Source organism: Hypanus sabinus, chromosome 5, assembly GCF_030144855.1.
Source record: "Hypanus sabinus isolate sHypSab1 chromosome 5, sHypSab1.hap1, whole genome shotgun sequence".
Lineage (NCBI taxonomy): Eukaryota > Metazoa > Chordata > Chondrichthyes > Myliobatiformes > Dasyatidae > Hypanus > Hypanus sabinus.
The window spans coordinates 160,420,063-160,445,247 of record NC_082710.1 but is presented as its reverse complement, the minus strand read 5'-3'; the positions used below and the strand labels follow the sequence as shown (position 1 = coordinate 160,445,247).

The following is a 25,185-nucleotide window of genomic DNA, read 5'->3' as shown; positions in this document are numbered from 1 at the left end:
CTCGGTGGCTCAGACCCAACTTCTTTCTGGTCCTCTGTGTGGCAATAGACCAAAGGGGGACATGAACTCACAACCTTTTGATTCAGACACGAGTGTTCTACCCTCAGGCCACAGGCACAGCTTTCAGGCCATGCACCAGCTGTGATATCACCAGGCTCGACGAGCAGCTGACCGCATTAAGGAATTATCACCAACAGCAAAACAGGGGTGGTTTATTTACATCAGGCAATTTGATTAAAAGACAAATATACATATAGGATTAAAATATCCCACAAAAGTCTTTGAATACAATATTTTAAGGACATATACAGGGCTTTTTTCAGTGGAAGCTGCTCACTGCAGCAAGTATCTGGAGCTGGTATTGGGGAAAAAATACTGACAGTGCATTGTAACACAGAAAACTGAACAATATGGTTCCATGAGGCTTCACACAGGATTTCTGAAGATACCACTGATGTGTCAGTCAGTGCCGTATTAAATTTTAACAGGGAAAGTTTTTACTGGGCTCAAATTCTGCTTTTTTGAGTCTGATTTCAAAATGTGCACTTTCCAATACACAGCTGAAACTTGGCCAAAGACAGGATTCTTCACAGAACACTCAGTGTTGGAGGGCGTTTGGCTAGTCTGGTAGTCAACACAAGCCTAGGGTAGAAACTATGCAATCTTCATTTTGATGTACAGCAAACAATTCAAACCAGAGAAAGAGAGGTCAAATTTGACATTGACCCCAGAATGACACAAATTGGATTAGTACAGACAGACATAAAGCTTGGAATGGACCTAGCAGGCTGAAGGGCCCATTCTGTGTTGTATGACCCTATAACCCCTCTCAGGTCAGTCAAGAAGGAATGGCATATATTTGCAAATTAGAGAAGAAAATGGCTATCACTGATGTGTAACAATGATTCCAATGCTGATGACAATTTTGTTGGAACACAAAGAATCCAATTTCTCACCAGGAGCCAAAAGCTGAAATGAGTGCAGTGTTTTTCTCACTGAGGGTGAGACAAGTTACAGCTGCAGAGCACCATGTTCCCCACTGTTGGAGGGAAGGATTTTCCAGGCTCCAGTCTGCAGCAGGGACACAGAACCTGCCCTCACAGTGAAACTGATGGGTGTTGTGTTCCTTCTTATTGAGGTTCAGCTTCAAGACGTGTGTTCATATTTTGTAATTCATTCATTTCTCTGTTATCCTGAAATGGACAAAATAAACACAGTGCATTTGTTATATGTGATGACAAATCTTCACATTCAAATACATTGGCAGGAGAGAGAACATAGAACATAGGACATAGGACATAGAAATCTATAGCACATTACAGGCCCTTCAGCCCACAATCTTCTGCTGACCATGTAACCTACTCTAGATACTGCCTAGAATTTCCCTACCACATACCGCTCTATTTTTCTAAGCTCCACATACCTATCTAAGAGTCCTTAAAAAACCCTATTGCATCTTAAAGACCCGATGGAAATCAAAAAGACCAATGCACTGATGTTGATTTATTATTGTTACCTGTACCAAAATACAGCAAAAAGTTTCGATTTGCACGCTGACAGTTATTTCCTACACAGTACATCGGGATAGTAAAAAGGGAAACAGAATGCAGTATATAATATTGGAGATGCAGAGAAGGTGCAATGCAGATGGACAAAGTGCAGGACCAGATACAGAGACCTGTAGTGATAATGAAAATACAGATATGGAAGTAACTAAACAGTAAGAGAAACTGTACACTAGGTTAAACCTGACCATATATCATGCACATTACAGAGAACAAGATACCCTCTGGACCACATGTGTCAACACCTGACTGACAGTGTCATTAGAAACACACCAGGAAGTTCCCAATGAGTCTGTATGTCTGACAGCAGTGGAGAGGGTGAGATAGCAATGGATTTATAAGCTTATTAACTTAGCCTCTAGAAACCAAAAACATGGCAGGAACAAAATACCTGTTCTCCTTCAGCGTTGCTGTCTGTGTTAGTTTCTTTGCTTTTGCCTATAATGAATAAAATAATTCTTTATGAACTTAGACAATTAGTAAACATTCTTGTCAGAGATTATGCTTCAAATCCAGCCTCTAAAATGCAATGATTTTCACCTATTTCGGTACAATATTTCCTCATAGTTTGTCTGAACACTAAGCACTGACGTTATCTCTGGTTAACTTGTAGGGGAAGGTCCAGGATCAGACAATAGGAAAGAGTTAAACCATCTATTGACTTAATGCTACTTAATCCATAGAGTCCCACAGTAACCAGCAAGGTGTTTCACACAGAAGAAATCAGGAAATTCTGCTCCCTTGGCCTGAGACTGTCACTGGGTGGCAACTGTTTCTCGAATCCATGTTCCCAGTTGGAACCTCATCAATCAAACATTCCACACAACATTCCATAATTTTTTCAAACATTTAAAATAAATGGACACGCAATATAGCAGCAAATGATTTCTAAGTTGCCCACATCTTCTCCCATTGGGTGAGGTGAATCCGAGAACCCTTCTTCCTTGCTATCCCTGCTCCATCACTGGATTATCCAGCAGTACCTTCCATGGACGTGGGACTGGGCGTCAACTACCCTTTCAAACCTGGTAAGGCTTCCAATGATTGTCCAATCTTTTGGTGAAAAACATCCTGATATTGCCCCAGAATTTTCTTTTCCTGACCCAGACCCTGCCCTTTGATGGACTGCTGCTACAGGATCTCTGCCTGTGGGAATGCTGGAATTCCTGGATATGAAATGACAAAGTAACCAGCAACTTCACCTTCAGTACCTTTGGATTCTGATGATCCAGTAATGGCAGAGACATGATTTTTCTCATGGGTTGTTTAGCCTACACTCACACTTTCTCTGCCTGTATTTTCTCCAGATTTAGAAAGTCAATTCATTGCTCAGAAACTGCCATAGTCCCTGAGCCTGAGGGTGAACAACATATCCTTGAAGGCAGACACTTGGCGTGGAAGAGGACTTCCCTCTGTTCTGCTTTTTGGGGTTGTGAGGTGTCTGATGAGGTCAACATTGGAATAGAGGCCTGAGGTGGAAGAAATAGCTGATGGACTAATAGGGAGGTAATTAGGAGCTTATTTTTTCCTATAAGGCATACTACTGTCAGCTTCCAGTTAATGGCTAAGATGTTCTTTTTACCATCCTGAATACTCCTTCTTTGAATAGTCTTGGGCCAGATTTCCATGAATCAGGTGAAATCTGCTCTTCAAAACAGCTTTGACTACATCCTTGAATCTTTGTCTGTGACCACCTGCTTATCTTCTCAAATAATTGAGCTCAGTATATTGTTTCAGGAATTTAGAGTCAAGCATCTGAATGTTGTAGCAAATCTAATTCAAACCTCAATGATAGGGATAATGACTTGGGGGAGGATAATCATGCTGGTTGAATTTGGGGGATTTTGCAAATCTAGTATTAGTGGTCCCTTTGTCAGTGCTTTGCGATTCCTGCTGCAGGAAGCTCACAGAAACATATATAAAAAAAACAATAGCTCTGTCCAATAGACTACAGGGTCCATGTTGTTAAATTTATCTATCCTATTTCCAAATGGATCAAAGGCTGTGCTGAGAAATTGAAGGCAGTGGTGAATTTGAAGGCTGAGGGTAGCAAACTCCAACAGAGTCAACAAACTCATTCGTAAGGCCAGTGATGTTGTTGGGGTGGAACTGGAATCTCTGTCGGTGGTGTCTGAAAAGAGGATGCTGTCCAAGTTGCATGCCATCTTGGACAATGGCTCCCATCCACTCCATAAAGTACTGGTCAGGCACAGGAGTACATTCAGCCAGAGACTCATTCCACCGAGATGTAACACTGAGCATCATAGGAAGTCATTCCTGCCTGTGACCATCAAACTTTACAACTCCTCTCTTGGAGTGTCAGACACCCTGAGCCAATAGGCTGGTCCTGGGCTAATTTCCACTTGGCATGATTAACTTATTATTATTTAATTATTTATGGTTTTATATTGCTATATTTCAGCACTATTCTTGGTTGGTGCGGCTGTAATGAAACCCAATTTCCCTCGGGATTAATAAAGCTATGTCTGTCTGTCTGTCTGTATTTCATCGTTGATGTCTGCCTTCACTTTAAGTGGCTCCCAAGATGGTGATTCAGGCTTTCTGGTTTTCCTCTGTGCAATTATTGTGAGTGGAATGTGTGGTGCGGTGAGGATAGGTTGGTCGAGGGCCTTACTCTTACGTGTGCTCATTGTGAGGCTCATCTCATATGTTTTGGATCTTAGTCTTCAAGTGCAAGCAAATGTCACTGAAGCTTGGCTACTGGCATTTAGGTGACCATGGTTTTGTGTAATTGCTGGAGTTTGAAGTTTCCTATTATTTCTGAAGACCAGCTTCACTCCCATGGGAAGTTATTTTAAATGGCTTATTACGATAATATGTACTGAGGCACAGTGTCAAACTTGATTTGCATGACATCATGAAGATCATTTGATCAGGTCATTGTGTTGAGGTAGTACAAGGGGAAAGTAACAATAGAACACAGAATAGTGTTTCTGAGAAAGTGCAGTGCAGGCAGACAATAATGAGCAGAGCTATAACGAGATAGATTGGTTCAAGAGTTCAAGAGTTCATCTTATCATACAAGTCTTACATTAATGGGATAGAAGCTGTCCTTGAACCTGGTGGTATGTGTGTTCAGACCTCTATATTTTCTGCACAATGAGAGAAGAGAGAATGGCAGGGGTGGCTGGAGTCTTTGATTACCTTGGCAGCTTTACCAAGGCAGTAAAAATATAGACAGGGTCCATGGAGGGGAAGTTGATTTCTGTTATGTGTTGAGTTGGGTCCATAACTATAGGCAGTTTCTTGCAGTCTTGTGCAGAGCCATTGCCATACCAAGCTTGATGCATCTGGATAGGCTGTTTTCTATGGTGCTTCAATAAAAATTGGTGAGAGTCAAAGGGGATATACCAAATTTCTTTAGCCTCTTGATGAAATACAGATGTTGGTGAGCTTTCATGGCTGGTGTTTCTATGTGGTTGGAACAGGAAATGCTATTGGTGATATTCACTGCTAGGAATTTGAAGTTCTGAACCCTCTTGATCTCAGTACGGTTGACGTAAACAGGAGCATGTGCACCACCCTCCTTCCTGAGGCTCTTGTGTTTTACTGACATTGAGGGAAAGATCATTGTCATGACCTCATGGCACCAGGCTCTCTATCTCCTTTCTGTACTGCAGATTATCATTATTTGAGATTTGTTATTTTACGATGGTGTCATCTGCAAATGAGCAGTATCTGCCATGCAATCGTGAGTGTACAGAAAGTATGGTAGGGAGCTAAAGCTGTAGCTTTGTGGTTAAAGATAATCCCAACAAAGGTATTGCTGCCTATCCTTACCGACGGTGATCTATTGGTCAGGAAGTAAACAATCCATTTGAAAAGGGAGGTCCTAGGTCCAGGAGTTTGGAGATGAGTTTACTTGGAATGATAGCATTGAAGACAGAGTGAAAGTCAATAAGCAATAGTCTTTACTGTCTTGATGCTCCAGAGATGAGTGTTAATGCATGGAAAGCATTTGATGTCTCTGGCCATGTACTGAGGGGTAGGGGTGAATCTCATTTAAACCTATCGTACTTTGAACGGCCTAGATAGAATAGATGTGGAGAGGGATGATTCCTATTGTGGTGGAGTCGAGGACCAGAGAGCATGAACTCAGAACAGAAGGACATTCCTTTAAACAGAGATGAGGGGGAATTTATTTAGTTATTGGCTGGTGAATCTGTGGAATTCATTGTCACATATGGCTGTGGAGGCTAGGTCATTGAGTATATGTAAAGCTGAGGTTGATAAGTTCTTGATTAGTAAGAATGTCAAACGTTGCAGGGAGAAGGAAGGAGAATGGGGTTGAGAGGGATAATGAATCTGTTGTCAGGGAATGGCAGAGCAGGCTCGATGGGCCAAATGGCCTAATTATGCTCCTATGTCTGATGGTCTACTGCCAGACAGCTTGGAAATCCCTCTGCAGTTACCACAATCAGACTCGTTTCCTTTCCTGAGGATGACATAAACACAGTATCTCAATATCTCCTGACATACCTTCATCTCCCCAGGTATGAACAATGACAATGAGGATTTATGACTGAAGCTCTTCACCAATGCATTTCAGAATTTTACTGGCTGTGTCATCTGCTCATAAGGCTCATAATTTTGAGTCCTGATCTTTTCGCCAATTAGTTATTGCAGCAAATTTTGGTTGGAGAGGTTTCTACATGATGGTGTCCAGGGCAGAACGTAACTGCGGTTGAAGAGGTCTTCAAAGTGTTCCTTCCATCAGCCATTGACTGCCTCTCTGTCTCTGTTCTTGGCACTCAAAGGGGTGGGCCTCTGGGCATTTGGGACACAGGTGACACATTCAATAGAGCCATGGATTGGAAAAAAGAGCAGATATATGATCAGAGCTGGAGGTGAGAAACATGGGCAGATTTGTGCTGGTGCTGGGGTGTAGGAGTATACTGTACGACCAAAGACAGAAATTGGAAAGTGGTGTAGCATAACAAAACCCACTGTAATCTTCAGAGAGCAAAACCAATAATGAATCAGACATTTTAACTATCAAAATTTAAATTATTTTAAAATGAACTTTTACTAAAAACTTAATATAAGCCTTTAAGCTACAGCCCCCTCATACCTCCTACAGCTATGCATTCATTTTTCCAATGCATGGGCTGAGGGATCCTGTATCAGGGTGGTCCTGGCACAGGATCCAAGCGCAGATTTCTGAACCAGGGAATCTCACTATGTCTGTGCTTGATCGTTGTGTTCTGTGTGGATTCAGGTGCAGGTGGATTGGGAATCACTGAAGATCGGCCAGGAAATTCAGGCCATCTGCATTCCAGTAGGTGTTTCAGTATCCACTGGAACACATGCAGGAGATGTTGGCAGCTCCATGTGGAATCCAGTGGATTACAATAATCTTCCTTTGTGACAGCAGCCAGTTCAGGGTCAGAAAGGACAATGGGTTTGGGGTAACACAGAATTAGGCCCATACCAAACAGCTGGCGGAAACAGGAATGTGTGCTCTACCCCACTTTCTGAAGTCACTGACCACCTCTTCTCTTTGGCTGATAATGAGGGAAATGTTATTGTCTTGACACCAAGCCACTAGGCCCTCTATCTCCTTGCGTTCCTAATCATCATTATTTAAGATTCGATTTATTATGGTGGTGTCATCTGCAAAATTGCAGATGGAGTTACAGTGGCCAGACAGTTGTGAGTGTATAGGGGTTGAGGACACAACTCTGAGGGGTACCAGTGTTCAGGATAATTGTGGCAGAGATGTTGCTATACTAATTGTGTTAGTTGGTCAAGAAGTCAAGGATCCAGTTGAAAAGAGAGGTGTTGAATCCTAGGGCTAGGAGTTTGGAGATGAGTTTATTTGGATGAATAGTATTGAAGGCAGATTGGTAGTCAATTAACAGTATTCTAACATGGGAATCCTTAGCATCTAGATGCTCCAGAGATGAGTGCGAGGTTGAGAGGCAGAAGATACTAAAGCTTGAAAACATGCACCGTCCGGCTCAAAGACAGCTTCTACCCTGTTGTTACATGACTCTCAATGGTCCCCTATTACAATTAGATGGACTCTTGACCTCACAATTTACCTCATTGTGGCCTTGCATTTTATTGTCTGCCTGCATTGCATTTTCTCTGTAACTGTGACACCTCATTCTGCATTCTGTCAATGTCTTGCCATTCTTCAGAAGTTTTCTGAATAGATTCTACATTAGCAAGGGAGATGAGACTGAGTACAGGGCTACGGTGGGAAACTTTGTCACATGGTGCGAGCAGAATCATCTGCAGCTTAATGTGAAAAAAACTAAGGAGCTGGTGGTGGACCTGAGGAGGGCTAAGGCACCAGTGACCCCTGTTTCCATCCAAGGGGTCAGCGTGGACATGGTGGAGAATTACAAATACCTGGGGATGCAAGTGGACAATAAACTGGACTAGTCAAAGAACACTGAGACTGTCTATAAGAAGGGGCAGAGCCGTCTCTATTTCCTGAGGAGACTGAGGTCCTTTAACATCTGCCGGACGATGCTGAGGATGTTCTACAAGTCTGTGGTGGCCAATGCTATCATGTTTGCTGTTGTGTGCTGGGACAGCAGGCTGAGGGTAGCCTGAACAAACTCATTCGTAAGGCCAGTGATGTGGTGGGACTCTCTGATGGTGGTGTCTGGAAAGAGGATGCTGTCCAAGTTGCATGCCATCTTGGACAATGTCTCCCATCCACTCCATAATGTACTCGGCGTGTCAGACACCCTGAGCCAATAGGCTGGTCCTGGACATTTCCACTTGGCATGACTAACATATTATTATTTAATTATTTATGGTTTTACATTGCTATATTTCTTCACTATTCTTGGTGCAGCTGTAATGAAACCCAATTTCCCTCGGGATCAATAAGGTATGTCTGTCTGTCTGTCTGTCTTCCCTTGTACTATCTCAATGCACTGATGAAATGAAATGATCTGTATGGATGATACAATACCAAGTTTTTCACTGTACTTCAGTAAATATGATGATATGAAACTTATTCGAATTAAATTCTCTTTTCAAGTACTTAGTCCAAATCCTCCAATACCTTGTTGTTCAAAGTTCCATTAAGTATGACTTAAATGCTGTGAGATGACCTGCCTCAAGCATCACCTCCAACAGTGTGTTCCAGAATTTAAGCTCTCTCCAGGTGAGTGACTTCCATTCAAATCCCATCTAAATTTCCTATTCCTTATATTAATGCTATACCCTCTGGTTATAGGCACCTCAGCTAAGAGGAATTTACCATTTTCCCTATCTATGGCCCTTTGATTTTGTATCCTCAGTCTTCACCACTCTTTAAAAAAAACACAAAGCCAGCATAATCAGCATCTCCCCAGAGATGCTCTTCTGCACCTGCTCTCGTGAAATTCCATCCTTCATTCAGCCTCGTGGCCAAAATTGCACAAAGCTCTCAAGTTCACGCTTAAATGGATAGCTTAGTTTTAGTATGAGCGCCTTGCTCTTGTACTCTGAAGATTTCCTTGAAATTGCTCCCTTTCGGAAGCTATAGTAATGGCTAAACTAAGGGTCAGGTTTTTACTGAAACTGGATCTCTTACTAACTGCTTTGATGATTTTGATACTTACAGTGCCAAATTAGAAATGTCCTGAATAATGTTATTACACATCCGGGCATTGAGGCGATGAGAAGGATCCAGGTTGGAATGTTGCTGTCACAACGTTCACCTATAATATACAATGGACAATTCACTGAGTAAATTCCTGCACCCATCGCGCTTAAGGGAATTTAATACAATATAAAACGCAAAAACTGGATTGTTAAACAATATTTTACATAAGATAAAATAAGTCACGTCGTCAACTTATCCTTCCAAACCAGTCCTATCCGTGGACCTGTCCAAGTGAGTTTTTAAAGTTGTCATTGTATTCACCTCTACAATTTCCTTCAGAGAGGATAGCAGGATAGAATGACAGCACAGTGGTTAGCATAATCACTTTACAGCAACAACAATCACCGATTGGTGTTCAATTCCCACTTCTGTCTGTAGGAAGTTTGCACATTCTCCTTCTGACCACATGGGTTTCTTCCCACATTCAGAAGACATACATTCAGGGGTTGTGAGTTGTGGGCACAGTGTCTTGGTGCTAGAAGCATGGTGACACTTGCAGACTGCCCCTAGCACACTGCAGCAATGATGCAAATGACACATTTCACATGGTTTGATGTTTCAATCTGCATGTGACAAATAAAGCTAATTCTTATCCTCTGAAAATCACCACCCTTTTTACTTTTCCCTGGTGTAATAGAGGCTTGTAGAAGTTTATAAGAATCATTATTAACATAGAAAAGGTGGATGGTCACAGTCTTTATCAGGGCAGGGAAGTCTAAAATTTATCAACCCCTAAGTGACTCTGGAACAGGTTCATGGTTTCGAGGTTATGGACTTAACTTAGGGAGGCACCTTGACTGGCATGAAAAAAATTGAGTCAAGAGCCTGTTTCCATGCTGTCTAATTCCATGACTCTAATCACCATCTATCCGTGTAAAAATTCAATGACGTAATATAGTTTTTTTTTAAATACATTAAACCAAAGTTTATATATCCATTAGTTCTACAATAGCTTTGCTCAGCCAGTTTTGGCATAGCACAACAATACCAAAGTTCTAAGACAGTCAGACCTTGGAGATACTCTCTCCCTCCATCATTGTCCTGCAGTGATAAAGGGGCAGCACCAGTCAACGTCCAGCACTGCAGAAGATGAAGCAGAGCCTTCCTGTCTCCCTCCCCAAATTATGACATTACATGAATTCTAGTTTTACTTTACACAAAGCTGCATCTCTTTCTTTTTGCCTTTATTATATGGCTGATAAACATTACTGTATCAACAAAGCGGATGAGCATAGAGCTTGGATCAATACTTGGAGCTATGATGTTATGGCCAATTCAGAGACTTGGATGGCTCTGGGGCAGGAATGCTTACTTACAGTGCCAGGCTTTAGATATTTCAGAAAGGACAGGGAGGGAGGCAAAAGAGGTGGGTGTGTGGCACTGCTGCTCAGAGATAGTGTCACAGCTACAGAAACAGAGTAAGCCATAGAGGGATTGTCTACTGAGTCTCTGTGGGTGAAAGTTAGGAACAGGAAGGGGTCAATAGCTCTACTGGGTGTTTTTTATAGACCACCCAATAGTAACAGGGACATCCAGAAGCTGAAAGGGAGACAGATTCTGGAAGGGTGTAATAATAACAGGGTGGTGGTGGTGGGAGATTTCAATTTCCCAAATGTTGATTGACACCTCCCTAGAGCAAGGGGTTCAGATGGGGTGGAGTTTGTCAGGTCTGTTCAGGAAGATTTCTTGATACAGTATGTAGATAAGCCTACAAGAGGAGAGGCTGGACTTGATCTGGTATTGGAAAATGAACCTGGTCCGGTGTCGGATCTCTCAGTGGGAGAGCACTTTGGCGATAGTGATCATAATTCTATCTCCTTTACCATAGCATTGGAGAGGGACAGGAACAGACAAGTTAGGAAAGCATTTATTTGGGGTAAGGGCAAATATGAGGCTATCAGACAGGAACTTGGAAGCATAAATTGGGAAGAGATGTCCTCAGGGAAATGTACGGCAGAAATGTGGCAAATGTTCAGAGGATGTTTCCGTGGAGTTCTGTATGAATACGTTCCAATGAAACAAGGAATGGATGGTCAGGTACAGGAATTGTGGTGTACAAAGGCTGTTGAAAATCTAGTCAAGAAGAAAAGAAAAGCTAACCAAAGGTTCAAAAAGCTAGGTAATGATATAAAGCTAGCAGGAAGGAGCTTAAGAATAAAATTAGGAGAGCCAGAAGGGGCCATGAGAAGGCCTTGGTGGACAGAATTAAGGAAAACCCCAAGTATGTGAAGAACAAGAGGATAAGATGTGAGTAAATAAGACCAATCAAGTGCGACAGTGGAAAAGTGTGTATGGAACCATAAGAGGTAGCAGAGGTACTTAATGAATACTTTGCTTCAGTATTCACTACGGAAAAGGGTCTTGGCGATTGTATGGATAACTTACAGAGGACTGAAAAGCTTGAGCATATAGATGGGAACCCACACAGCGAAGAAGAGGGAAGTGATGCAGAGAGCAAAGCTAGAGTAGGTGAAGAAAAAATAAAGAGTAGAGTGCAAGAAAGTAAAAAGCAAAAATCGCACAGATCACTAGATTCTAAAAGGACAATGAGTATAAAGGCTCTTGATCTAAATGGCTGTAGTATTAGAAACAAGGTTAGTGAACTTGATCAGTACCAAGGCATATGATTTAGTGGACATTACAGAAACCTGGTTCAAGGTGGAGATGAGTGGGATGTAAATATCCAAGGGTATCAGGTAATACAGAAAGAAAGGCAGGAAGGCAGAGGGGGTACAGTGGCGTACTTGATTAGGGATGAGATCAGGGCAACTGTGAGAGATGATATAAGAGCTATAGAGCAGAATGTGGAGTCCATCTGGGTAGAGATTAAGAATAGTACAGGGAAAAAATCTGGTGGGTGCTGCCTGTAGGCCACCTAATAAAAACATTGCAGTGGCAGAGGCAATTAACCAAGAAATAACTGAGGCTGGTAAGAATGGAACAGCAGTTGTCATGGGGGATTTTATCTTCCACATTGATTGGGTAAATCAGGTTGGTCAAGGAAGTCTTGAGGTGGACGTCATAGAATGCATCAGTGATGACTTTTTTCAGCAGCATGTTAGTGAACCTACAAGGGAAAATACTATCTTAGATCTAGTCCTGTGCAATGAGACAGGTTAGATTAACAATCTTGTAGTCAGAGATCCTGTTGGAAAGAGTGATCATAATATGACTGAATTTTACATTCAGATGGAGGATGAAGTAATTAGATCTAAAATATGTGTATTATGCTTAAACAAGGGAGACTACAATGGGATGAGGGAGGAGTTGGCTAATGTGGATTGGGACCACAGGCTATTTGGTTGGACAGTTGAGGAACGGTGGAATACTTTCAAAGAGACTTTTCACAATGCTCAACAAAAGTATATTCCAGTCAAAAGTAAGGACAGTAAGTGTGGGGAGAGCCAGCCTTGGATAACTAAGGAAATAAAAGTATCAAATTAAAAGCTCATGTGTACAAAGTCACAAAGAGTAATGGGAGACTGGAGGATTGGGAAAATTTTAAAAAGCAACAGAGAACAACTAAACAAGAAATAAGGACAGGGAAGATTGAGTATGAAAGTAAATTAGCACAAAATATAAAAGCAGCAAAAGTTTTTATAAATATGTAAAGCAGAAGAGGGTGGCTAAAGTCAATGTAGGTCCCTTGGAAGATGAGAAGGGGAAATTGATATTGGATGATAAGGAAATGGCTGAGGCACTGAACGACTATTTTGTGTTGGTCTTCACGGTGAAGGACATGTCCAATATGCCAAATAAGGATGTTATGGACGAAATGGGAGGTGAGGACCTCAATAAAATCACTGTCACTAAAGAGATAGTGATGAGCAAACTAGCGGGCCTGAAGGTAGATAAGTCCCTTAGACCTGATGGGATGCACCCCAGTGTACTGAAGGAATTGGCAGAGGTAAAAGTAGGAGCATTGACAATCATTTATCAAAACTCTGTAGACTCTGGGCAGGTCCTGGCAGATTGGAAGACAGCAAATGTCATGCCACTTTTTAAAAAAGGATGTAGGCAGAAGGCGAGCAACTATAGGCCCATTAGCTTAACATCTGTAGTCAGGAAACTGCTTGTAGCTGTCATTAAAGAAGAAATGTTGAGGCTCTATAAGGCACTGGTAAGACCTCACTTGGAATACTATGTGCAGTTTTGGGCTCCTTATTTAAGAAAGGATGTGCTGACATTGGAGAGGGTTCAGAGAAGATTCACTAGAATGATTCCAGAAATGAGAGGGTTAACGTATGAGGAACGTTTGACTGCTCTTGGACTGTACTCATTGGAATTTAAAAGAATGAGGGGGGATCTCATAGAAATATTTCGAATGTTGAAAGGCATGGACAGAGTGGATGTGACAAAGTTGTTTCCCATGGTGGGGGAGTCTAGTACAAGAGGGTATGACTTGAAGATTACAGGGTGCCCATTCAGAACAGAGATGCAAAAAATTTTTTTTAGCCAGAGTGTGGTAAAACTATGGAATTTGTTGCCACGGCCGGCAGTGGAGGCCAAGTCATTGGGTGTACTTAAGGCAGAGATTGATAGGTATCTGAGTAGTCAGGGCATCAACGGTTATGGTGAGAAGGCGGGGGAATGTGACTAAAGGGGAGATTGGATCAGCTCATGATAAAATGGCAGAGCAGACTCGATGGGTTGAATGGCTGACTTCTGCTCCTTTGTCTTATGGTCGAAATTGCAAAACATTTAGAAAGGAGAGGTTCCATTAGACAGACATAGCATGGATTCATAAAGGGCAGGCTCTGTTTGCCAAACTTACTGGAGTTCTTTGAGGACATAATGAGTGCAGTGGATAGAGGGGAACAGGTGGATGTCATATACTTGGATTTCCAGAAGGCGTTTGATAAGTTGCTGCACAATAGACTTATTTATAAGATATGGATGCATGGAGTTGGAGGAAGTGTATTGGCATGGATAGTGAATTGGTTAACCAATAGAAGGCAGAGAGTTGTATAAATGGTTGTTTCTCCAGTTGGCAGTCAGTGGTGAGTGGGGTGCTGCAGGGGTTGATGCTGGGCCTGCAACTGTTTACCATTTACATTGATGATTTGGAAGAGGGGACTGAGTGTAGTGTAGCAAAATTTGCTGAATGCACTAAACTAAGTGGAAAAGCAAATTGTGCAGAGGATGTGGAGATTCTGCAGAGGGATATAGATAGGTTAAGTGAGTGGGCCAAGGTAAATGTCAGATCATCCAATTTGGAAGGAATAATAGAAAAGCAGATTACTATTTAAATGGTGAAAGATTGCAGCATGCTGTTGTGCAGAGGAATTTGGGAGTGCTTGTGCATGAATCGCAAAAAGTTGGCTTGCAGGTAAAACAGGTTATTAAGAAGGCAAATGGAATGTTGGCCTTCATTGTTAGAGGGATTGAATTCAAGAGCAGGGAGGTCATGCTGCAGCTATACAGGGTACTGGTGAGGCTGCGCCTGGAGTTCTGTGCGCAGTTCTGGTCTCTATACTTGAGGAAGGATATACTGGCTTTGGAGGCAGTGCAGAGGAGGTTCACCAGGTTGATTCCAGGGATGAAGGGGTTAACCTATGAGGAGCAATTGAGTTGCCTGGGACTATACTCTCCGGAGTTCATAAGAATGAGGGGGGATCTTATATAAAATCTTTAAAGGGATAGATAAGATAGAAGAAGGAAAGTTGTTTCCATTGTTCGGTGAGACTAGAACTAGGGAACATTGGTTCAACATTCAGGGGAGAAGATTGAGGATGGAGATAAGGAGAAACTGTTTTTCCCAGGGAGTGGTGAATCTGTGGAATTCTCTGCCCAGGGAAGCAGTTGAGGCTTTTTCACTAAATATATCAAAAAAACAGTTAGATAGGTTTTTACATAGTAAGTGAATTACGGGCTATGAAGAAAAGGCAGGTAGATGAAGCAGAGCTTACGGATAGGTTTGCCATGATCTTATTGAATGGTGGGGCAGGCTCGGTGGGTCAGATGGCCTACTTCTGCTTTTATTTTTTATGTGGATATTAAGAAAGAGGATGTGCTGGAGCTTTTGGAAAGCATCAAGTTGGAAATGTCACTGGGAACAGATGAGATGTAGCCCAGTCGACTGTTGGAGGTGAAGGAGGATATTGCTGAGCATCTGGCAATGATCTTTGCATCATCAATGTGGATGAGAGAGGTTCCTGGGGATTGGAGGGCTGCAGATGTTGTTCCCTTATTCAGGAAAGGGAGTAGAGAGAGCCCAGGAACTTATAGACCACTGAGTCTTACTTCAGTAGTTGGTAAGTTGATGGAAAAGATCCTGTGAGTCAGGATTTATGAACATTTGGGGAGGCATAATATGATTTGGAATAGTCAGCATGGCGTTGTCAAAGGCAAGTGGTGCCTTACAAGCCTGATTGAATTTTTTGAGGATGTGACTAAACACATTGATGAAGGTACAGCAGTAGAAGTAGTGTAAATGGATTCAGCAAAGCATTTGATAAGGCACCCCATGCAAGGGTTATTGAGAAAGTAAGGAGGCATGGGATCCAAGGGGACATTGCTTTGTGGATCCAGAACTGGCTTGCCCACAGAAGGCAAAGAGTGGTTTCAGATGGGTTATATTCTGAATAGAGTTCGGTGACAGATGGTGTGCCTCAGGGATCTGTTCTAGGATCCCTCTCTTCGTGATTTTTATACGTGACCTGGATGAGGAAGTGCAGGGATGGGTTAGTAAATTTATTGATGACACAAAGGTTGGGGTGTAGTGGATAGTGTGGAGGGCTGTCAGAGGTTACAGCAGGACATTGATAAGATGCAAAACTGGGCTGAGAAGTGGCAGATGGAGTTCAACCCAGATAAGTGTGAAGTGATTCATTTTGGTAGGTCAAATATGATAGTACTAATGGTAAGACTCTTGGCAGTGTGAAGGTTCAGAGTGATCTTATGGTCTGAGTCCACAGGACACTCAAATCTGCTGTGCATGTTGACACTGTGGTTAGGAAGGCATACGGTACATTGGCCTTCATTAACTGTGGGATTAATTTTAGGAGCCAAGAGGTAATCTTACAACTATATAGGACCCTGGTGAGATCCCACTTGGAGTACTGCGCTCAGTTCTGGTCGCCTCACTCCAGGAAGGATGTAGAAACCATAGAAAGGGTGCAGAAGATATTTACAAGGATGTTGCCTGGATTGGGGAGCATGCCTTATGAGAATAGGTTGAAAGAACTCGGCCTTTTCTCCTTGGATCAACAGTGGATTAGAGGTGACCTGAGAGATGTGTAAGATGGTGAGAGGCATTGAACGTGTGAATTGTCAGAGGATTTTTTCCTGGTCTGAAATGGCTAACACAAGAGGGCACAGTTTTAAGGTGCCTGGAAGTAGGTACAGAGGAGATGTTCAGGGTGAGTTTTTAACCCAGAGAGTGGTGAGTGTGTGGAATGGACTGCTGGCAACAATGGTGGAGGCGGAAATGATAGGGTCTTTTAAGAGACTCCTGGAAAGCTACATGGAGCTTAGTAAAATAGAGGGCTCTGAGTAATCCTTCGTAATTTCTAAATCAAGTACATGTTTGATACAGCATTGTAGGCTGAAGGGCCTGTATTGTGCTGTAGGCGTTCTCCGTTTCTATGTTTCTACCTCTACTCTACTAATTTTCTCTTCATCTTTTCAATTCATATTGTGTCCTGGAATGGTCAATTCTCTGTCCCAAATTTCCTGGTCAAGCACTTCTGCAAAAGGATGAAATTTGGGTATAGGACTAGCAACCCCATCCCATAAAAACCCAGAGCTATAGAAATGGCAACAGAATCCCCCAAGTCCTGCCATTTTATTGTAGACAATTTATTATCCTGCCTTTTCCCCATACCATTTGACACCCTTACTAATCAAGAATGTATCAACATCTGCTTCAGACACATCTAATAACTTCATATCAGTCTGTGGCAATGAATCCCACAGATACACTACCCTCTAGCTAAAAAATTCCTCCTTATTTCTGTTCTAAAGGGACATCCTTGTATTTCAAAGCTGCGCCCTCTGGTTCTAGACTCCCCAACTATAGGAAGCATGCTCTCCACACCCACTCTATATAGGCCTTTCAATATTCGATAGGTTTCAATGAGATTTCCCACTCATTTTTCTAAATTCCAGTGAGGAGTGGCTCAGAGCCATCAAACAGTCCTCATAAAGTAACCCTTGTATTCCTGGGATCATTCTAATGAACCTCCCTGGAGCCACTCCAACGCCAGCACTTCTTTTCTTAGGTGAGGAGTCCATAACTGCTTACAATACTCCACATGTGATTACACCAGTGCCTTATAGAGCCTCGGCATTGCAGTACATCCTTGCTTTTATATTCTAGTCATTTCAAAATGAATAACATTACATTTGCCTTCCTTACTAGTGGCACAACCTACAAGTTAACCTTTTGGGAATCCTACACATGGACACTAAAGTCTTTTTGTATCTCTGATTTCTTAATTTGCTCCCCTTTTAGATAATAATCTACGCTTTTATTCCTTCTACTAAAGTGCATGACTAAACTCTTGCCTACACTGTATTCCACCTGCCATTTCTTTGCCCATTCTCCTCTTCTGTCCAAGTCCTTCTGTAAACTCCTTGCTTCCTCAATACTGCCTGCCCCTCTAACTATCTTTGTATTGTCCACAAACTTGGGTACAAAGCCATCACTTCTGTCAACCAGATCATTAATGTATAATGTGAAAAGTAGCGGACCCAACACCAAGTCCTGCAAAAGTTCAAAAGACACCAGCAGCCAATCAGAAAAGGCCCCTTCATTCACACTGCTTTGCTTCCTGCCAGTCAGCCAATCTTCTATCCATGCTAGTATCTTTCCTGTACTACCATGAGCTTTAACTTGTTTAGCAGCCTCGTATGGGGAACTTTCTTAAAGGCATTCTGAAAATTCAAGTAAACAATATCCACTGACTTTCCTTTGTCAAACCTGCCTGTTATTTCCTCAAATAACCCCAACAGGCGAGATTTCCCTTGAAGGAAACCCTGCTGATTTTGGCCTTATCTATCATGTGTCTCCAAGTACCCTGAATTCTCATCCTTAATAATGGACTCTAAAATCTGCCTCTCCACTAAAGTCAGGCTAACTGGTCTATGATCTCCTTTCTTCTGTATCCCTCCCTTCTTACAGACTGGCAAGACATTTGAAAATTTCCAGAACCATTCCAGAATCCAGTGAATATTGAAGACCATTACTAACGCCACCACAATCTGCTTAGCTACCTCTTTCAGAACCATGAGGTGTCGTCTATCTGGTCCAGGTGACTTAGGTGTCTTCAGACTTGCATGACACTCACAAATTTCTGGCATACTGCTAGTGTCTTCCACAGTGCAGTGAGGCAAAATACATATTTAGTTCATCCACCATTTTTTATCCCCACTCCACTGTCATTTTTCATGACTCTTTCCTCTCTTTTACTTTATACCTCTGAAAAAATGTTTTTATCATCTTTTATATTACTGGCTAGCTATCTTCTTATTTCATCTTTTGTCTCTTATTGTTTTTATTTGCCCTAAATTGGATTTTAATAGCTTCCCAATTTTCTAGCTCCCATTATTTTTTGCTATACCTTTGGCTTTTATGCTGTCTTTCACTTCTCTTGTTAGCCAAGGTTGCCTCATTCCCTCTTTAGAATGATTTCTCTTATTTGCATTATATCTATCCTGCGTCTTCTGAATTGCTGCTATAAACTCCAGCCATTGCTGTTCTGCAATCATCCCTGCTACTGTCCCCTTCCAATTAACTTTGGTCAGCTCATCTTGGAGGCCTCATATCCTTTACTCCACTGTGAACAAATACATCTGACTTTAGCTGCTCCCTCTAAAATTGCAGGGTGAATTCTAACATGTTATGATCATCACCTCCAAAGGGCTTCTTTACCTTAAGTTTACTAATCAAGTACACCACACCCAATCCAGAATTGCCTTTACCCCAGTGCACTCAACCATAAGCTGCTCTAGAAAGCATCTTAACTATAACAAAAGGTGTTACTGTCTTTTTTAAATGTATATATTTTATGATTGTAAGACCCGAATGGACATTAAGAACTTTAAACTCTGCAACACACAAAATGCTGGAGGAACTCAGCAAGCCAGGCAGCATCTATGGAAGAGAGTCAACGTTTAAGGCTGAGACCCTTCATCAGGACTTGTATTTTGTCTCACTCTTCCCTGTGGGACACACCAGCAGTATGCCAGAAATTCGAGAGTGTTCGAGATTGTCTAAGGTGTGGGAAACAAGTAAGTAAGTTATGGAACCTATGACAATTAAAGAGGTGGAGGTACTGGCGCTTTTAAGAAATTTAAAAAGTGGATAAATCTCCGGGTCCTGACAGGATATTCCCCAGGACCTTGAGGGAAGTTTGTGTAGAAATAGCAGGAGCTCTGACGGAGATCTTTAATATGTCATTAGAAACGGGGATTGTGCCGGAGGATTGGCGTATTGCTCATGTGGTTCCATTGTTTAAAAAGGGTTCTAGAAGGAAGCCTAGCAATTATAGACCTGTCGGTTTGACATCAGTGGTGGGTAAATTAGTGGAAAGTATTCTTAGAGATAGTATTTATAATTATCTGGATAGACAGGATCTGATTAGAAGTAGCCAGCATGGATTTGTGCGTGGAAGGTCATGTTTGACAAACCTTATTGAATTTTTTGAAGAAGTTACGAGGAATGTTGATGAGGGTAAGGCAGTGGATGTAGTCTATATGGACTTCAGCAAAGCCTTTGACAAAGTTCCACATGGAAGATTAGTTAAGAAGGTTCAGTCGTTAGGTATTAATGCTGGAGTAATAAAATGGATTCAACAGTGGCTAGATGGGAGATGCCAGAGAGTAGTGGTGGATAATTGTTTATCGGGATGGAGGCCGGTGACTAGCGGGGTGCCTCAGGGATCTGTTTTGGGCCCAACGTTGTTTGTAATATACATAAATGATCTGGATGATGGGGTGGTAAATTGGATTAGTAAGTATGCTGATGATACTAAGGTAGGAGGTGTTGTGGATAATGAGGTGGATTTTCAAAGCTTGCAGGGAGATTTATGCCGGTTAGAAGAATGGGCTGAACGTTGGCAGATGGAGTTTAATGCTGAGAAGTGTGAGGTTCTACATTTTGGCAGGAATAATCCAAATAGAACATACAGAGTAAATGGTAGGGCATTGAGGAATGCAGAGGAACAGAGAGATCTAGGAATAACAGTGCATAGTTCCCTGAAAGTGGAGTCTCATGTAGATAGGGTGGTGAAGAGGGCTTTTGGAATGCTGGCCTTTATAAATCAAAGCATTGAGTACAGAAGTTGGGATGTAATGTTAAAGTTGTACAAGGCATTGGTAAGGCCAAATTTGGAATATTGTGTGCAGTTCTGGTCACCGAATTATAGGAAAGATATCAATAAATTAGAGAGAGTGCAGAGACGATTTACTAGGATGTTACCTGGGTTTCAGCAATTAAGTTACAGAGAAAGGTTGAACAAGTTAGGTCTCTATTCATTGGAGCGTAGAAGGTTGAGGGGGGATTTGATTGAGGTATTTAAAATGTTGAGAGGGATAGATAGAGTTGATGTGAACAGGCTGTTTCCATTGAGAGTAGGGGAGATTCAAACTAGAGGACATGATTTGAGAGTTAGGGGGCAGAAGTTTAAGGGAAACACGAGGGGGTATTTCTTTACTCAAAGAGTGATAGCTGTGTGGAATGAGCTTCCTGTAGAAGTAGTAGAGGCCAGTTCGGTTGTGTCTTTAAGGGTAAAATTGGATAGGTATATGGACAGGAAAGGAGTGGAGGGTTATGGGCTGAGTGCGGGTAGGTGGGACTAGGTGAGATTAAGGGTTCGGCATGGACTAGGAGGGCCAAGATGGCCTGTATCCGTGCTGTGATTGTTATATGGTTATATATGGTTATGGAAGTCTGAAGATATCTAAATCACCTGGACAGAATAGACTATACCCCATGGTTCTGAAGGAGGTAGCTAAACAGATTGTGGGGGCATTAGTAGTGACCTTCAATAATCACTAGATTCTGGATTGGTTCCAGAGGACTGGAAATTTTCAAATTTCTCAGTCCTGATGAAGGGTCTCTGCTCCAAATATCTTTTCCACAGATGCTGCCTGGCCTGCTGAGTTCCTCCAGCATGTATGTGTTGCTTTAGATTTCAAGCATCTGGAAATTTTCTCATGTTTTGAAAACACACAAGTCTATGCCATCAATGAGTTGCTCGTTGGCAGAGAAACCAAAGGAGCTGGACTTGGTGCAAACCATGTTCCGGCCTACAACAGAGAGAAGTTGGAGTTGGTGTGTGAAGGCGGTGCGCAGTCTAACAGCAAGTGATTGTCTTAGTCACTTTTCTTGTGATTGCAAGACCCCATTGCGCATTGGTAATCTGGAATGCTGCAAGTCCGGTTCACTGGTTTATTGGTGGAACTGATGCTGGCGGAGCTGTGTGACCACAGTTGTAGTGAGAACCAGGCCTTAAGACATCCAGGAGAGAGGCATCGGAGTTGGTGCTGAAGGCGGTGGTGCAGTGTCCTTGCTGGTGTCCAGTGGAAGACGAGCTGTATTGTCTTCAACTGCAGACTGCTGTGACGTTTATGGACCTAGGGACTTCTATATACATTTTTTGTGTGACTGTAGTTTGGTCTTGTCTTAAATATGCTATATTTGGCTTGTGATGTGTATGACTGTTGGTACTGTTTTGCATATTGGCCCCAAAGTAATGTTGCTTTGTTTGATTGTATTCATGGGTACTCATGTATGGTTGAAATACAATTGAACTTAAATCTCACAGGCATTCTACAAATTCCTTCTCTTGGGTCCAGCACCAATTTGCTTTTCCCTGTCTACCTGCATATTGAAATCCCCCATGCCCATGCTAATGAACTTCATTACATGCCTTTTCGAGATTCCTTTGTAATTTGTACCCTACATCCTGGCTGCTGTTCAGAGGCTGATATTTATCTACTATTTTGCCCTTGGGGTTTCTTAACTCCACCCAAGGATTCTACAATTTCTGATCCTATGTCACCTTTCAATCTCTCTGATGTAATGTTGCCATCCACCCTGTTGAATATCATCCATCTTTTCACCTTTGGAAAACTTGCTTATATGACTCTATCTAATCACCTGAGCCAGAATGTGAAAAGCTACAGACCCAGAAATTCTTGCAGGACACCATTACTCACATCCTGCCAACTCGTGTCCTTGCAAGTTATCCTTATTCTCCACCTCCTGCAAGTGACTTATTTGTTCATTCATTGACCCAATTATCAATGCCTTCCATTTTGTGAAATTGAACATGCTGGATTTCATCAAATGGCTTCTATAAGTCCTGACACACAATCTGATCTTTCATAAACTACTACACTGTAGGTGTGGTTGTCCCAGAGAAAAACAGCCTACAATGTACTGACTGTGATGCTCATTCAGTCCAACATTGTACATCATACCAAATTTTCCATTTTCATGTTAATAAGGAATATCTTTGCCCTTACCTTTGAATACAATCCAGCAAATGAAGGCAATGAGGATGCTGACAAGAGACACAATGTTACAAATATTCAGGGACCACCTCCAGCATTTTTCTCCTAGATTCCATGTGGAGAAATAAAAAACATTAAAGCTATATGAAAACTGAAATAACAGGTTGACACAAATGATTCAATACAGGATTAATAAATGAAGTGTTGCATGTTGTGGAAATGGGCCTCAGCTGGTCAGGTTGGTGTCGAACCTCCTCAATATGATGCTACACAACCATCTCACAGATGGGCCAGATGTCAGGCCACGGGAATGCCGAAGGTATGGAGAGTTCAATGACACGGGCAGGTGTGAAGATGCTGGTTTGCCTCTGGAAACATATTTGATTATCTAGGTTTTCCATTATCTGCAGTCCCTTCAGATGGGCATGCCACTTCACCGATGCTTCTCTATGTACATATCCAGCAAATTAAATAAGAACCTATTGTCAATGACCAATTGATATGGTCTTGCCAGTCTTGACAATAATCAATCCCTGCCTTTGGAGTGTAACTATACTGTTTGGCTTTCAATATTGTTCAGAAGTTGAATATTGGAACATCACTGCACTGAAATGCTCACCAGCATGAGACAAAGTGAAGCTTAACTATACAAGGAGCAGGCTGAAATGTAAAAATGATTTGGCATTTAAAAGTATATAAAGACAGACAATTCCCAGTAAATCCATTGGTAACTGGTGAACTAGATCCAAAGAATTGATCACCTCCAGATGAAAGAGACATCTCTCCCTTACCAAGCATCTGTCATTATTCATTCAGACGTTGCTGCGGATCCAGTAAGGTTTTGCTTGTCATCCATTACTTTCCAGAAAGTGGTGCTGCTGCTCCATTTTTCTTTGCACCCCATCCAAGTCCCACTTGTGGAATGTATTTGATTTCACATACCCTCTCACTATATTTTCAAATTACAAGCTATGCAATTCACGCCTCAGAAGTTGTGCCCCCTCCAATATCACTGAGTCCATTGTCTCTACTCCCACACATCTCAGAGATTAGATAAGCATGTGTTCCGAGTGGAAAATCAATTAACCATTGTGAGATCCAGTTACACCACAGATCTTGCTCTTCATTGTCAAAAATGTTTGTTCAAAGACTGTTCAGGTATAAAGATTGCCCAGTTCACCAATGCCTCACTAATCTATCCTCCCGAAGACTTCTATGAGTGCAGCAAACCCATGAATGGTTGTGACTGAGATCATTCTGTTTTCTTTGCAATTAACCCTCACGTGCTCCTTACTGTTCTGTACACTTCTGTCCTATTTCCTCTTCAAGCTCAGTTATACATCAGGAAATAGTCCAAAACTGAGTTAGACCAATGGGGGATTGTGCTTAAACCCAGAGCAGAGTGTGTATTCACATACTCACTCTGTCACTAAACCAAATTCCACCACTACAAGATTTATCTGTTTACCCTGATCTGCGTATGCATTATTGCAGCCCTCAATCATTCATTAACACCATGCTTTATCATTTGAATGTTCTCCTGGTAAGCTTCTATTAATTTGCTCATTAGGATCTGCTAATCTGCTGATCTGCTGCCTATTAGGAAGGATCTAGTGCTTTTCCAGCGTATATGACAAATAAACTCTTCTCGGGCTTCAATCCAGGTACAGGTATCGATTATAACCAATGTTTCGATGACAAACTCTGCCAACTTCTTCAGGGATAATGCCTGGGCATGTCTAGTCAGGTGGTATTTATACCCCTGCATTCCATCCCTCCTGACTGGTTAGTCCTCATCCAATTAGGTTCCTGCTCTGCCACTATGATTACAATCAAATTCTAGTTCTTATGTACAGCGTGACTTTCATCTTTGTTAAAAATTTTTTCCTCTCGTTTTATTTCAATTGCTTCCTTCTTCTGACAGTCTCAAAAGTCATTGGTGTGGCACAGTAGTTTTGTGCAGTCATAGTCAATCCTATTGCCATTGCAAATGAATGTTCTGCTACCGTCGATTTCTCTGGGTAACCCGAACAGATACACCTCCTTTGTTCCTCGATACGTGTTTCCAACATGCATCCCATCTAGCCGATATATGCTGCCCTGCATTCACAGGGAATCCTGTAAGTGCCAGCTAACCCGAGTCCAAAGTCATCTTTGACCTGCATGAGCTGTGACTTGAATTTCCTTGCAGGTTTGTGAATGGTATCAATCCAATATTTTTTAAGGATTCTGCTGATCCTTCCAGAAACTGTGAAAATATAGACAAACTAGAAAACCTAACAATGAGGCGGAGCCTATTGCTATTTCCTGTCTTCCCTATATTTCCAAAGAGTGGTGAGTGCATGGAATGGGCTGCCAGCAATGGTGGTGGAGGCAGATATGATAGGGTCTTTTAAGACACTCCTGGATAGGTACATGGAGCTTAGAAAAATAGAGGGCTATGGGTAACCCTAGGTAATTTCTAAGGTAAGTACATGTTCGATACAGTATTGTGGGCTGAAGGGCCTGTATTGTTCTGTGGGTTTTTCT

The 25,185-nt window shown here is 42.0% G+C and overlaps 1 protein-coding gene across 1 annotated transcript in view; it reads right to left on the bottom strand.

Moving 5' to 3' along the window:
• Positions 1-479: 479 nt before the first annotated feature.
• Positions 480-25,185, bottom strand: part of LOC132394509 (hemicentin-1-like) — a 112,784-nt gene continuing 88,078 nt past the window's right edge. The window contains exons 8-11 of the mRNA XM_059970766.1: positions 22,669-22,761; positions 9,152-9,250; positions 1,957-2,003; positions 480-1,193 (exon numbers count right to left, since the gene is read on the bottom strand). Coding sequence (XP_059826749.1) covers positions 1,131-1,193; positions 1,957-2,003; positions 9,152-9,250; positions 22,669-22,761 — 302 coding nt within the window. The 3' untranslated portion in view covers positions 480-1,130. The remainder of the gene's footprint in view (positions 1,194-1,956; positions 2,004-9,151; positions 9,251-22,668; positions 22,762-25,185) is intronic.